At 46.4% G+C, this 14,287-nt stretch overlaps 2 protein-coding genes across 2 annotated transcripts in view; one reads left to right on the top strand and one right to left on the bottom strand.

The window, feature by feature from the left end:
* The window catches only part of LOC8025601 (bifunctional coenzyme A synthase), a 37,239-nt gene extending 30,266 nt beyond the window's left edge, over positions 1-6,973 (bottom strand). Inside the window, exons 1-3 of the mRNA XM_042293808.1 lie at positions 6,649-6,973; positions 5,590-6,267; positions 4,411-4,625 (exon numbers count right to left, since the gene is read on the bottom strand). Of these exons, the coding sequence (XP_042149742.1) occupies positions 4,411-4,625; positions 5,590-6,238 (864 nt within the window). The 5' untranslated portion in view covers positions 6,239-6,267; positions 6,649-6,973. The remainder of the gene's footprint in view (positions 1-4,410; positions 4,626-5,589; positions 6,268-6,648) is intronic.
* Positions 6,955-14,287, top strand: part of LOC8025605 (serine/threonine-protein phosphatase 6 regulatory ankyrin repeat subunit A) — a 77,349-nt gene continuing 70,016 nt past the window's right edge. Inside the window, exons 1-2 of the mRNA XM_029971935.4 lie at positions 6,955-7,113; positions 12,533-12,772. Of these exons, the coding sequence (XP_029827795.2) occupies positions 7,087-7,113; positions 12,533-12,772 (267 nt within the window). The 5' untranslated portion in view covers positions 6,955-7,086. The remainder of the gene's footprint in view (positions 7,114-12,532; positions 12,773-14,287) is intronic.

Here is a 14,287-nt window from a genome sequence, read left to right as displayed (position 1 = left end):
TTGCGACGGCAAATTCCGGTCCTCGAGATGCCTGTTGCAGACGACGAACACATGACGAACGCACACGGAATGACTGAAGTATGCCGTCTGCAACTGTTAGAATCGTTTGCACGATGATACGATTATGATTTTGTATTTCTTTGGAACATGGCGGGTCTAAGAGAACTAACAAGCTTTATAAAAAAAAAACGAAATGTATTTGCGTGCGATATGAGATAGTGTCTGACGAAAATCACCACACACATGGAGATCTGCTAAAAATATAGCGAAAAAAGGGTCTGCTTCGAACATGATATCGAAGCAACGTCGGGCCCATATTCTGATTGTGCAGTTAACGTGCGTTGTAATGAAAGAGCAATTATTCTGACTCTATACATGAGCGGTTCGAGACCCCAAACTTTGTTTTTCATACTCGCAATATGAGTGTGTGGTTCGTACCTGCATTGTAATCATCAAACTGAGAAAAAATCTTACTGATTCTTCAGAATTAAGGCAAACCCCAAGCGTGCATGACTGAGGAGGAACGCTTCTTCGAGCCTCTAAAAGATAAGGAGGCCAAAACCACATTGCCTAGTCAGTCCCGCAAGTGGGCTCATTTTCTTGAATGACGAATGGCTTGCACCTTGGCTTGCACCTTTGCATTTAATTGCATCATAATCATTTTCTTCTTCTGCGCTTGAGAAAGGAAGCAGCGGTGACGTCAGAACGCCGAGCCCTGATTGGCTGATCGCGACCCCCTATCTGAGCGTCGTCTGCTCGCAACCCCCTCCGCAAGGAGCAGACGAACTTGTTCTCCGCATAGCTCACTAACGAACATTCTAGGTCGAATTAGGGTGCCTACATGTTTCCGCCGCTCCGCTGTAACATGTAGGCACCCTAGGTCGAATGCTCGAGATGCGGAGTGTAGTAGGCAAGGAGCCGAGCGCGGCTTTGTTGACTCACATACAGCTGTCACGACGACGTATCGTCGCTAGCTGCTGCCGCCGTCGAAGCTCATCCTTCTTTTTTTTTTTTTTTTGCATTTGTTTTTACAATTTCGCGGATTAAATCATTTTCTGTTTTACGCGTTCGATCCGTTTCCATCTGCGACAATAGGGAATCGTAGCAGACCGTTTTTCTCCTCCGCCACGGTATCGGTGAAGAAAACACCGCAGTTGCGCATGCGCGCCGCCAGCCTTGTCTGCATAGTTCAAGGTCTCGTGGCGGATTACGGAGCGCTATCCGGGTGCTTCTAACGGACAGTTTGTTTGATCACGCAGATGAGCACTGAAGCAACTGTGCTGTCAGAAATGCTTGAAACGTATGCTGGCCTGCACTTCGACCTTGATACACGTCACGTCGCCGTAGTCGTCGTACGTGATTCGGCTTTACATTACACAGTTTTAGTGGACTGTACGCTATAGTTTTACGTACGCAAGGAAATTGCGGGTCGTGAGCGCGCATGCGCAGAACGCAATAGAAGACCTAGCGTATTGCGTACGCACGCAACGCTGGGGATCTTGCGTTGCGGGCTAGCGGGACGCTCTCGAGAGATCTCGGGAGATCTCGGGCCCAACGAGAGCGCCAGTTTCAAGATGGCGGTTACCTCGACTCAACGTTACTAAAACACTCAGTTGGGAAACTCGCCGTCGAAACCTGGGCCGCTGGCGTCCACCGAGACCGAGCTAAATGCGACAACAGCGCCACTCTTTTTCGTTTGTCTGTACTATGGTCACCTCGAGCTTTTTGAAAGCCTGTTTTTTGCGTAAAAACAAACGGAAAAGACTCTTTTTGTATGAAATTTATTGGAGTTTAGTACCAAATGATGGGCGCGTGATGTTTTTATCATCTTTAGTTCGCAAGGTTTTGCGGAACAATTAGTATTGTTTTCATACAACCATGCCTCAGCGGGCCTTTCAGGTAGCGCGTCCCGACCTAGGTGCATTTTAACTTCAGTAGTTCAACGCGGCGCGTCCGCCGGGGAGACGGGAGTGGCACCTCTTAAAGCCAAAATAGAAGTCACGTGCAGTTCCTCGAGTGGCCGCTGCGGGAGAAATGGTGGCGTTGTGTTCGTCATTAGCTCGGTGCTCGGAGACAGATTGGCGCCACTTTTTCAAAGCTGTCTCTATGGGAGTTTCCCAACTGAGTGTTTTAGTAACGTTGCCTCGACTGGCGCAGCAAGGGCGACAGGGTATTCGCGAAGTACAGTGTTACGTGAAATTGTGTGGTGTTCAGCTCGGCAATTCCGGGACCTACTGCGGTCGAATCAGATCGGCGGGCAGCTGAAGGAGTGCAGAGTGAAACTGTTCACCGCCCGCAATGTGCATCAACGCTGCGATCTGCTCAACGCTAAGCCTATTCGCACAGTTCATCGCCGACGGACGAGCTTCAAGAAATCGCCGAAGTGGTCGCTATGCGCTGGACATCAGTAGGTCATGGATCATTTCATTCGGCGATAGCATTGATGAAAGGTGCCGTTTCCACGGGACCTTTGACAGACACTCCGTGATCTAATTTGGCTACGCGCACTCGTACTCGTAGCCTCTGTACCCTGGAGAAAAGCTCGCTTGACGAGGCAGCTGCAGCTTGGTTTAATTTGAAATAAAATGATTGGACAGGTTATCATTTTCAATCTTTTTTTATTTTTTAGAGCGCAGCTCTTAAGCGCGAAACACATGTACGACGAAACCGTCCGAACCGACGTCCGATCGCGCAATACGACGGTCGGAGGCGAGGGTTTTCAACGCTCTCCGATGCTACGAACACCCTCTCCCCCCAAGGTCATTCCGGCAGTCCGCACGTCGGATCGGAAGGTTTTCGTCGTACGTGTGTTTCGCGCTTTAGGCGCTCCTTTCCGGCATGAGCGGCGTCGGCGTCGCCGTAACAGTGCGGTGCATGATGAGTAAATTTCCCCGCTAAATTTAGTGGAAAATTTTCCCCGCTTAATCTAGCGGAAAAATTCTCCACTAAATTTAGCGGAAAAATTTCCCCGCCACATTTAGCGGAAAATTTTACCCGCCAACTTTAGCGGAAAAAATTTCCCGCTAAATCTAGCGAAAAATTCCCCGCTAGATCTAGCGGAAAAACAGTTCCGCTAAATTTAGCGGAAAAATTTTCCCTAAATGGGAGGCAAGCAGGAGAAGAGGAGAGTCATAGCTGCCCCCTAATCCGGCGTTACAGGTAGTTGTAAACGGATTTCATTTATTATTTATTTATTTATTATTATTATTATTTTTTTTTTTTTTGCGAGGAGCATGGTGGCTTTATGAGCACGCGGAATTCTACGGCTCGGACAAATTTAGCCAAGATCATGCTAGGTGTCTTGTTTTGTCGATCGTCACCTCCTCATTCAACGCGGTCGTGTTCTCCCTCAGAAAGAACCACCGAACCCGCGAAGCCATTCTGTCGTCTACTAGCAAGGCAAAACCGGTCGTGAAACTTCGTTACCATCGCTCCATGGTACCGGGACGATAGAAAAGAGCCTTCATGATTAGATACTGAGAGGACACAATGCTTACAAAAAGTGTTTTTACTTTTTTTATCAGACAATTTCTAACCTCACGTGGAGCATGCATCTCTCCATAACAACGGCCTTAGCAACGGTTTATTCGGTGCGGAGTGCCGTGTCGCGACGTCATCACTTTCGAGGTCCATTTTCGGTTGGTTATAAGGACATAACATCGTATCGTTACCGGGTAGCGGTACCGAAGTTATCGAACCGATCCATAAAACTCTCTACGTCTTCTACCTAACCGAAAATCGGTTGGTTGGAAATTCAAAGACGGGGTGAACGTTGAACCCGATTTTATGTAATTTCCCATTGCACAACGATGCGCCTCCTCCAGCAAAAGTGCCATTACCTCAGTCACGCGTTGTTGTATACCTCCTGCAACGCGGGGCAGCTATCGTTTTCACCCGCATGTTTTACGCATTGTTCATACGCCGCGCGAGGTTGTTAGAGTAAGAAGCGATTCTTATGGCGTTTGAAGTGTGTACGTGTTGATAAGATAACATTTATCTAATCTACAATGCACCTACACATATCTTAATTCTCTACATAAAGTAATGCTCCGCGAGAAGCAGGAATTTTTTTACTACGGTTCTTGAGGGTTTCTCGCTCGTTTTGAAAACGAAAGCAAGTCAGCAAGCAGGCTGAGGAGGCCTATTGCCAATGGAGGCTAGCCAATCGCCGAAATCTACGGCGCAGAAAGTGGGCTCCGTCTGCAGTTGGAGGAAATCCCAAGAGAGGTACTACATTTAAACCAGCCTTACGAGCTTAGAACTTTCTGAGGAAATTCTCTGTCAACGTTTCCCAGAAACAATTGACAAAGGACATACTTTTCTCGCCGGAAAACAACGTTGTGCAAACAACCAGACCTAAAGACATACCAATAAAAGAGGCAGGAAAAAAAAAAAAAGTAAGATTCTTACTCGTTTTGCCCGTTCCTCGTTGACTTTCCTTCCTCCTTTCATTGTCTCCTCGCTGACGTAGAGGCACTCGAGCTTTCGGTCCACGATGGTAGGTCCGTAAGGGTCATAGATGGGCACCACGTCATAGTGGACTGTGGGGTCTACTTCTTGGAGGAATTCTAATAGGGCTTGAATGCGCACATTCAGCGGCTCTATCAACTCCCATAATAACTTGCCTGCAAAAAAATAAAATAAAAACAAGAACAATTGGACATAACCGAAAGCATAAATACAAGGACGGTCAAAATGACACATCTTCTGCTGCAATATGTGTAGTGTTGCCAGTCCTTGTGTTCTTACCTAACTGTAACCATTGTGCACACCTTTGCAATACTTAAAAATACTTAAGCGCTGATCAGCTAATAACACACATTGTAGCAACGTTTTGAAGCTCGTTATATTATTAGAGAACATATTAGAGAATATTAGAGAACGGAAAAAACATGGAGGCAAGAGAAACAGTGGTAAGCATCTCCTAGTGTTTGTGTGTCCCCATTGTGGTGTTTTTCAATGCCTACACGTTGTCATACCAAATACGATTTTCTTGGACTGTCAAAGATAATCCAGTTAATAATTTTATCGATAATTTCCCATAAAAAAAAAAATACGGGCACGAAGACATCAACATACTTCACGTGTGATGATAATAATCCCTGAAGAAGGGTTTGTTCCCCTTCTCCAGGGATTAGTATTGTCATCCTTGTCCAGCTCGCTTGCACCTTTGCAATAAATGCAGGCCTTTCACCCTTGTTGGTGTTAGACTGGTGACAGCTGGGAAAACCCTTTTTGCTCTACTGACGTCTAACCCTGGTTAGCTCAGTTGGTAGAGCGCTCCACTGGAAATGAAGAGGTCCCTGGTTTGATACCAGGATCAGGTCGATTTTTTCGGTCACTCACCAGTCACCTAGCTGTGTTTGGAGATTTGTGTTTGCCCTTTGCCCCCCTTGTTCCCCTTCTCTGGGGATTATTATCGTCATTCTTGTCCAGCTCGCTTGCACCTTTGCAATAATTGCATATAAGTAACACTTTACATCATAATGAAGTATAATTGATGACATTTCGGTTAGGTTTTACGACTTTTACGGCCGATACTGCAGAAAATAAACCTCTGCAGAGGGAGGGGACACTTGCAGAACTTGCCTTTCAGCATGTCTCCATCAGTAACTCCAACGACCAACTTGCCCGACGCGTGTAGCACGGCTTCCGAGAGCAACACTTTGTGACCCAGGTGTAGTCGATCGAACGTTCCCCCCAGACAAACACTTTCGTAGATTTGAAACGAGGCAGCGTCTGTCGAGATGCCGTTACTGCCATGGCTGAAGCCGTTCATAAAGCCAGCTGTCGCTTCTTCGCCCTTGTCCGGAAGGAGGTTCAGCTTGCCCCCCAGATGCTGGAAGTTGGAGCACGTCTTGTCGAACTGATGGCCCACGTACTGCTCCAAGTCGGACGAGGCATGGCTGCCGTCCGTAAGCACCACATCGAAGGCTGACTTGAGGTGGGTTTCCTTCAGGGCCGCGTCTTTGAAGCAACCCTGGAGAACGCGCACGTCCAAGTGAGCGCACAGACCGGCCGCCTTGAAGTAGATGTCCGGGATGAGCTTGCGGAGTTGGGACAGCTCGTGCGGCGTGAACACGGGCTGTTGAATGGGCCAGAGCTGGTGCCTGTTGGGCTCCAGCTTGATGTATAGTGTCTTATTGACGATGCTCTTGGCGGCCTTGAGGTAGGCACCCACGTTGGAGGTCAAGAGTCGCGGGGATGAAGTCAGGATGAGGAGCCCCGTTTGAAACATGCTGCTGGTTTTCGTGGGTGCTTCTTGACCTGGATTAGGCAGATATGAGAAGAGCAAACACGATCAGCACGATTTTTGAATACACGTGAAAGGCCGCGAAACCAGCCACTCCTTGTACATTTCGTCTCATCGTGAAAGGGGTGGACTTGATGGTAACCTACATGAAAGGGGTATATGCCGCCGATGGACGATAGCAGCAGCTTCAATTTTCTGGCTCCCCGAGCGAAGGGCTAAATACAGGGCTTCCGGGAACCCGCTCGGCTTTAAAAATGCATGACACGAAGCCGACGTCGTTCCGACGGAGCGAACGGCTTGTGCTGGCGCAATGAGCGAATATTACGCAACCAAACCGCTAGACCGCTCGCGAAAGTTCATCGGACGAGAAAGAACGAGAACCGCGCCGCACTTACGATCGTTCCTGTTTGTTCGTTTCTTTTTTCTCCTAGCTGCGTCGTAGTTCTCGGACGTGGCGGATGCTTTGGTCCAGTTTCAGCGGCACGTCCCCACGAGGAAACATAGACGACGGCAGTCCCCGATTCAAATCAGAGAGACGACGACAGCAACACAGCAGCGGCGGCATGGTGGCATCATTTTCGAAACGAAAGGAGAGAGTTACGCTCTTCTCTCTTTTCTCGTGGGAGGAGGATGGAAAACACCCACGTGTTCCTCGGGGTTCCGCCGACGGAAACGCCCTCTCGTTTCGCAGCGCCGAAGTTGCCGTCCGTCGTCGTCGGTCGGGTTGCTCGCACGAAGTGTTTGGTTGATGAGGGGACGCCGCTGACGCCGCTGTGATGCCTTTATTTCTGTGCTTGGGTTCTTGTTAGCACTTTTTTGATGTGGCGGGTGAGATGGTCAACAGACAAATCTTTGATGAGGTAAGCAGCACCTGTCGCGCCTGCCGGTCCGCGGACATCGGCTCTCCGGACAGATGTCTCGTATTAGGCTTAAACGCTGAAATTCACAGGCACGTGGCTCTTTTTCGAGCCTTCCTGGCACTTTGATGGGTGCGGACGGTCGTTTTTCGAACGCTCCCGACGTTCAAGTTCAGCCTGTAACATTTGTCGTGACTTTGGGCGTCCGAATCGTGCTGGTGTCGGGTAATGATCGACGATTGCTCTGCTGCTGTTCTCGGGCCAGCTCTGGATCGTCGACATGCTCTTGGATAACAGAGATATATCTGCGCTTGTGCTTCTTGAAGATTCTCCGTTTTTCTTGCCTTTTATATAGTAGCTTGATGATAAGAACGAATGACGTGCCAATTTACTGGCATCCAAGCCAGTCGAGAATGTTGCAATCAACAGCAAGCACCGCGAGCATTGCCCTGCGAAACAGCAGCTTCGTTCGCTATCTTAAATCCTCTAGGGTCTGTTGTCACGGGCTATCATTCGGGAGACTGTAGGCCCATAAATGCGCTTGGACTCGTCGATGCGTGCTCTAGTCACATTCGGGGGTTATCTCGCTATTTGAATGTATTTCTGGACTAATTTACTGTCTTGGTCCCAAAATTGTCATTGCGCAGGTAGAGCTTGTTCCAGTGTGTTGACGCGGCGGCAACGGTAGTTAAACATTAAAAAAAGATATATGTATATAAAAAAATACTAGGGACACAGGAAGGAACGCATCCGATGGTTGAAAACTACCGTTAGAATCGAAGCTCGCATTGGAGCGCGCCCAGCTGCGGCCTGCCCAAGGTTTTGGCCTGAACACCCTCATGCAGAGATTGGGAAAAAAAAAAGAGAAAAATAAAAGAAAAACCGGCCGTAAGACGTTTGGAGTGACGAAACATTACAGTTCACCGCTGAATTGGTACAATTAGGTCTATAGGTTTGTGTATGGCACGAATAACCTGTTTTCCGCTGCCAGCCGCATGTTAAAAGATGAAAAAAAAAAAAAAAAATCGAAATCTTGTTTTTAGTTTTAGTTTGTTTCCTCCTGAATATGCTGATAAAACTGGCAGTATGCCCCCACTTTTATTTTCCTAGTATTTCTCATTTCTGTGTTTTTTTTTTCCCAATTCTGCTCGAGTGCATTGAGTTCAATGGGACTGTTGGGGTTAGTTGACGGTTTTGTTTTGTTACAACGATTCCACCAGCTTGCCTGCGCACTGACTAATTTTGTTTCATTGTCATAGCACGTTTCCTGTCGCAGTTCAAAAAGCTTATGATTTTTTTCTTCTAGCCTGCAGCCTACTATATATGTTCACGGGTTGGAGTCGTTTTTCAGCATAATTTAAAGCGTTACTAGTAATCCATGTTCACGGATTTTGGAAACAACGGGCTTGTTACATTTGCCTGCACCGGTGCGGAAAAGTGTAGCGCGATGTAGAAAAGTGCAGGGTAATGTATTTCCGGTTGTGTTTTCAAATAGGCTGCACTTATATATCGAATACAGGGATGCGCACCGAGTGCAGCTGATTGATGGTAGTGGCTATGGTAATGTTAGATCGAACGAGCACAATGGCGCTTCGGAACGGCAGTTGTGGTTCCGAATATTAAATTTGCAAGATCAACGCTTGCCTCGTTCTCGCTCTTAACGAAGGCAAATGTTGAACCATAATTCCACTAATTGCTGATGCGTGGACAGTTAATTATGTGCATATCTAATAACCAACCGTAACGCTCAAGACACTTTCACCATTGAAATATGTTAATGGAAAGTTAAGGGTTGACGTAACTAGAGTGAGAAAGCATACCTGACAAGTAGCCTGAATTCTTTAAGCTTTACACACTTATACCTCGTTTTATGATATTACATATTTGGCAAAATCTGGAAGGTTTTCCTGATATGAAAGGTGACAACCGTGTAATTTGTACAGAATGCCTATTCACTGCATTCCTTGTTGATCATAACTTGAGCGTTCGTCATCATGCTGGATTGCTCGCTTTTTCATAAAATCTTTATGAAGAGTGATAAAGCAAACCGTCATGAATATTTGCTATAAACAAAATCTTTATGTTGTGCCGTGAGAGTTTTACAATTTTGGGTTCCATAGGTTGGGAGTTTTATCATTTTTAAGAAGACCCATTTCTCCAAAAGCACCATCTGTTATCTTTTCCTCTATGTGACAAGGGATGAAAACATCAAACAAATGGGCAGGATAATAGAGAATGTTGCCCCCTTCATTTCTGGGAAAAATATTACAACTACTCAATCGCAGAGAAAGAATGCGCTTGCTCAATTTTTGCATAGTTTTAGCAGTATTGTCATAAAAATGCTTCACAACAATGTTTTGTACGTTAGGTAGAGGTTAACTGTTGTCATTAAAAGCGCTCGCCAGGTGGTGCAAGCCACTGTTCGATCTAAAAAGCTTGGCTGTGTGCGTGATTTAAGCTATCCTGGACTCCTAGTGACTTTCACTCGTAAGGGCTGTAGCAATGCCATCTAGACACAAGGCTTTTGCACTGTACCCTTTCCATAGCACTAAAAGTAACACAGTGTCTGGGTACGGCCTGGGTATTGGCTGTGCCAACAAGGTTGCATGACAATGGCAGCAAGGGAAAGGGGAGCAGATGAGCAGCCATGATGCACGTTATCGGACCCCTAAGGCAGGTTTACAGAGGGCGAGAACACAAGCCAGATAGAGTGAGAACGCACTAGAAGGGACACTGGCGCCATCTATCCAGGTTGACCAGACATCCTGTTTTGGCCGGGCAGTCCTGTTTAAGAGGGTAGTTCCTGCCGTTCCATCATTTTGTTTTACAGAAGCAAGATATCCCGTTTTTGTGGGGACTTGCTCGAGAAATCGGTACCGAGTAATTGGAAGAAAACAGAGAATTCTTACTCGTTACATTTTTTATAAACACAAACATGCTGTAAGAATGTTAGCCTCCCTTAGAGTACAGTTTAGAGCTGTTTCTGTGCTTCCATCTGCTGATGTGTTTTGTCCTAACAGATGGGCATGCTTTGGTATTCTAAAGTAGGTAAGAAAAATGTTAGTGCGTGCAGTTTACTCAAAGCCATGGGTGGTGGAAAGAAGAGAAGTGGAAAGAGAGAAGTAGAGAGAAAGAGGAGAGCCACTTTTGTGCGAATATTGAGTGACGGAATAATGTCCGGAGGGGTAAAAAGCGACATGGGTCTATGCAAAAGAGAGTTTGGGTAAGAGGGAGGCATCTCCTTGCCCTCCTCCAATTGCTTGGGTTATGCTCTCACACTTCTATATTTAGTAGCCCTCCGTGTAACTAGTAAGATAGAGTACAGGGTTCCGTGTTCTCAGATAAATTCAATGAAATCTGAAAAACTCGCCACTTCAAAGTTATGATTTAAAAAAAATATAAAGAAAGAAAAAAAAGAGGCAGTAAGTTTGGTTAGAGCACAGGGTCAGCGGTCCTGTGGGGAGGCCATTTCGTTTCAAATTTGGGACTGTTGACTAAAGCAAGTTTGCCGTATATTTCGTCAAGGTTCATTTAGGACAAAGAATCATTGCACTTGTGGGTCACAACAAAAGCCTCTGTCCTGGTTTTCATTTTGGACCATATGCTATGTATGCTTCTTAAGAAGCCACTGAAAAGAAAGAAAAAAGTTTCTTTTAAGCAGTCTGGTTGGGGGACGCGTGTCAAAAAATAAAATTTATGCAAAAAAAAAAAATTTTTCTTTAGAGCAATATTGAAGGTGCGAGACGCGATTTAGTTGGCAGTCACCTCCTTTCCACTTGTTTTCTCTCCCGGCATGGCGGGCGCGTAGAGGAGAGGTGGATTGGTTTGGCCATCACATAAAAGTGGGGAGTGTGTGACCATCTTGTTGAAGTGGAAAGAGTATGACCATTCCGTGAGGTCATAGACTTTGCACGCAGAATTTAAAATAAATCTCACGCCATCAATGTTGCTCTGAGGATTTTTTTTTTTTCATGTGAAATTAATTTCTTGAGCTTTGTGTCCCAACCAGACTGTATAGAAAAACATTCTATTTTCCTTTCAGTGGCCCTTTAAAAAAAAGGGTTTGTGTTTTTATAAAAAAAGATATGAACCCATACATTTCGTAGGGTGCAGGGCAATGAAGCTTCGACGCTTCCCAGTGACTAGGTCCAGGGGTGAATTTAGGGTATGTTTGTGTTTGGAGATTATTTACTCTAATTAAAAATTTGAGACTATAGAAACATGGCAAAATTAAACTCCTGCTTTCATAAAATCGGGAATGTAGCAAGAAAAAAAAAAGAAAGACTCCAATAAGCCACAAATTTTTGGCAAAAAATAAACTCGCAAAAACATCCTTCGAATTTTATGAAAAAGAAACTCTGAGAATGTGGAACCCTACTTATGACATTGTTGCAATTATTTCAAGTGCATGGTGAAAGAACATTGCAGAAAACATACACAGATCGGAGGTGTTTCGGGGCTATGCGGGGGGAAAGTTTGTCTGCTTCTTGCACAGGGGTTGCAATAATGTCAGAATGCCGAGCTCTTATTGGATGACCGAAAAAAAAAATAGTGGGTAGACCTCAAGGCACCTAGCCATTGAGGTCTATCCACTATCCTTTCAATCAAAGCCAATCGGAGCTTGGCATCTTCCTGTTGTCGCCGCAACTTCTGCGCGGGAAGCAGACGACTTTCTCTCTGCATTGATTGCCCGGGCGTCTTCTTTCGTTGTAAACAGTCACAAGCGGTTGAAACATTGTCAATCACCCTCGAGCAGAAATGTGTTAGCCAGCTTTCAGCATATATCCAATAGGCTAAGCAAAACCAGATGACAAGGAGACCATTTTGAGGACATGAGAGACCGAAGACATTCCACAGTGAGGTTCCACCTAACCAGGAAGCTACACCTATGAGAGTTCCATTCCACAGCTAAGTTCCACTGGCCTTCACTGTGATGCCACGACAGTGAGCTGGCCTTGTCAATATCTGCAGTCGGTGGCAGACTAAGAATTTGGTAGAAGCTCTACCTACAGCATGTGTGTGTGACAAAAGGTTATGAAAAGCAGAAAGCTTGTGCTGGAGGTGGAGCATCTACCGAATTCTTAACATGACGTCATTGTTACTGAAACAACTCATTTGGGAAGCCCCCATGGGAATCTCCTTCAAAGAACTGGCTCTTGCCCATGCTCCGGCCCCCAAGTTGACAAGATCGTAGCGCCACCCTTTTTTGCTCGGCACACACTGCAGAAGCCATACACACGGGCTGAAAAGAACAAGAAACAAAAAAAAAATCTTGCCTGTGTCCGCAAAGTGAACTTTTGCCGACCCCCTTGTCTCTGAGTCGAATGTTCTGGCAACATCCAGCGAGTCTAGTCCAGACCACGAGGCCAGTGGTAACCTGGCTGAGCCGTGCTCTCTTCTCTTCCGAATCCCGGCGAGACAGCCTCACCTGGTGCAAGCAGTGTTCAAGGGCGACGTGGACGAGGTCGAGGAGCTGCTGTCGAATGGATCGCCCGAGGAGGTCAACTACCAGGACGCAGAGCGGCGCAGCGTGCTCCACGCGGCCGCCTTCTGCGGCTTCCACCAGGTGGCGGCGCTACTCATCTCCCGGGGGGCGAGGGTCAACGCCAAGGACAACAAGTGGGTCACTCCGCTGCACCGGGCCTGCTCCGTCGGCTACGAGGTGAGTCTCGAATATTAATGCTGAATAGCAGCCGACACAAGAGACTTTGTCTAGCTGAAGAGGAAGAGGTGAAATAAAGGCGAGCGTGTGCAGAATGAACTCGTGAGTTGGAGTAAACGGTCTTTTGTTGGAAGTCATTCGTTCTGTCTTTCGGTATCGGGCTAGAGCGGTGCTTCAAAGCGCAACAGAGTTTTCCAGCGGGATGCGCGGTTCCTTGTTCCGTGCACGTCTACGTTGCACTCGACAGGTGCGGCGATGATTGCGCTTGAGTTATGGGCCCGGCCTGCGGCAGATGGATTGCGTCTCTTCATTTGTGTCACACAAGTACACGTTTCTGCAGCGCGTTCGGGGAAAACCGAGTCTGTTTACCCAGGAAACTGATTACTGGGTTAATCAGGGGTAACGGATCGGAGGGATGCTGGCTTCCCGCAAAAATGATGAACGTTTTTGCACGGACCACTGAAATTTCTCACTCTGCAGAGTCTCGTATTTGCCGAGAAAAACGAGCAGAGGTGAACCTAGCTCGTAAAACTGGAATGGGCACTATGCTGTTGCAATGCACGGGAGTCGCGATGAGCGGCTCCCCACGACAATGCGCTCAAAGTTCTTTCTGCTCTTTAAGAAAAGCATTGATTTTTGAAGGATGGAAGAAGTATTTCTTATCTTAGAAACAAATGGGCATATGACTAATAAGATGCATCAAAATTTAGCCAGTAAGCTGTTCTTTAGAAAGAAACATAAGGTAAGATAATGTGTTGAAATAGTTTTGCAAATTTAATTGTTGAACAAAAAGAGAACAAAAACTGGAAAGTTTGGAGTCTATATGAAAGCATAGTATGAATTTAAAAATTCTAAGTATGCAATGGGCCCCATACCAATGTCATTATACCTGTAAGTAAAAGGAGTCTTACTGATGCTGTCTTTTAATAATTCACCAGCCAGCTAGATAATGTGGTGCCCGTGCCATTCCAAAAAGGCATGCAGTGGTGCACGTCCTGTAGAGCACATTTATTTTCTGCTCGACCTTGGCTTTGTCATAACACTGCCTGTAGTTTCTCCCCTTCTGCAGTTTTTATGACCTGCGGTGCATGTAAAACATGTGCCCCAGCTCAGCCGGGGATGCTAGAATAGCGCTAGCCGACGAGTACCTATCAACATTCCGGGAGTTAAAATTGGATCATCCGACATCATCTATAGTCTTCACTGCTGCTGCCATTCGAAATACAAGCAGCAAAGTTGATCAGATTGCGCGATTGACGCCTCTACACGAGCAAGATGCCATATTTGATAAGTACCATCGCCATGCGCAGATTTGATTTTTGGGATGGTTCTCCACCTTGCGAGAAAGCACAAAACTATGTTTAAAACCGAAAATGTTGTTCTTCGGCTATCTACAACATGGCGCAGTGTGTTCCGGCACGCCAAATACAAATTTTGTCACCGCACGGAAGCCGTTGATCATGTGTGACAGATGGCATATGGGCATGGTAAGAAAGAGTTACATTGATGTGTGTT

Source organism: Ixodes scapularis, unplaced genomic scaffold, assembly GCF_016920785.2.
Source record: "Ixodes scapularis isolate PalLabHiFi unplaced genomic scaffold, ASM1692078v2 PGA_scaffold5__190_contigs__length_132052651, whole genome shotgun sequence".
Lineage (NCBI taxonomy): Eukaryota > Metazoa > Arthropoda > Arachnida > Ixodida > Ixodidae > Ixodes > Ixodes scapularis.
This window is presented reverse-complemented; position numbering and strand designations above follow the sequence as displayed.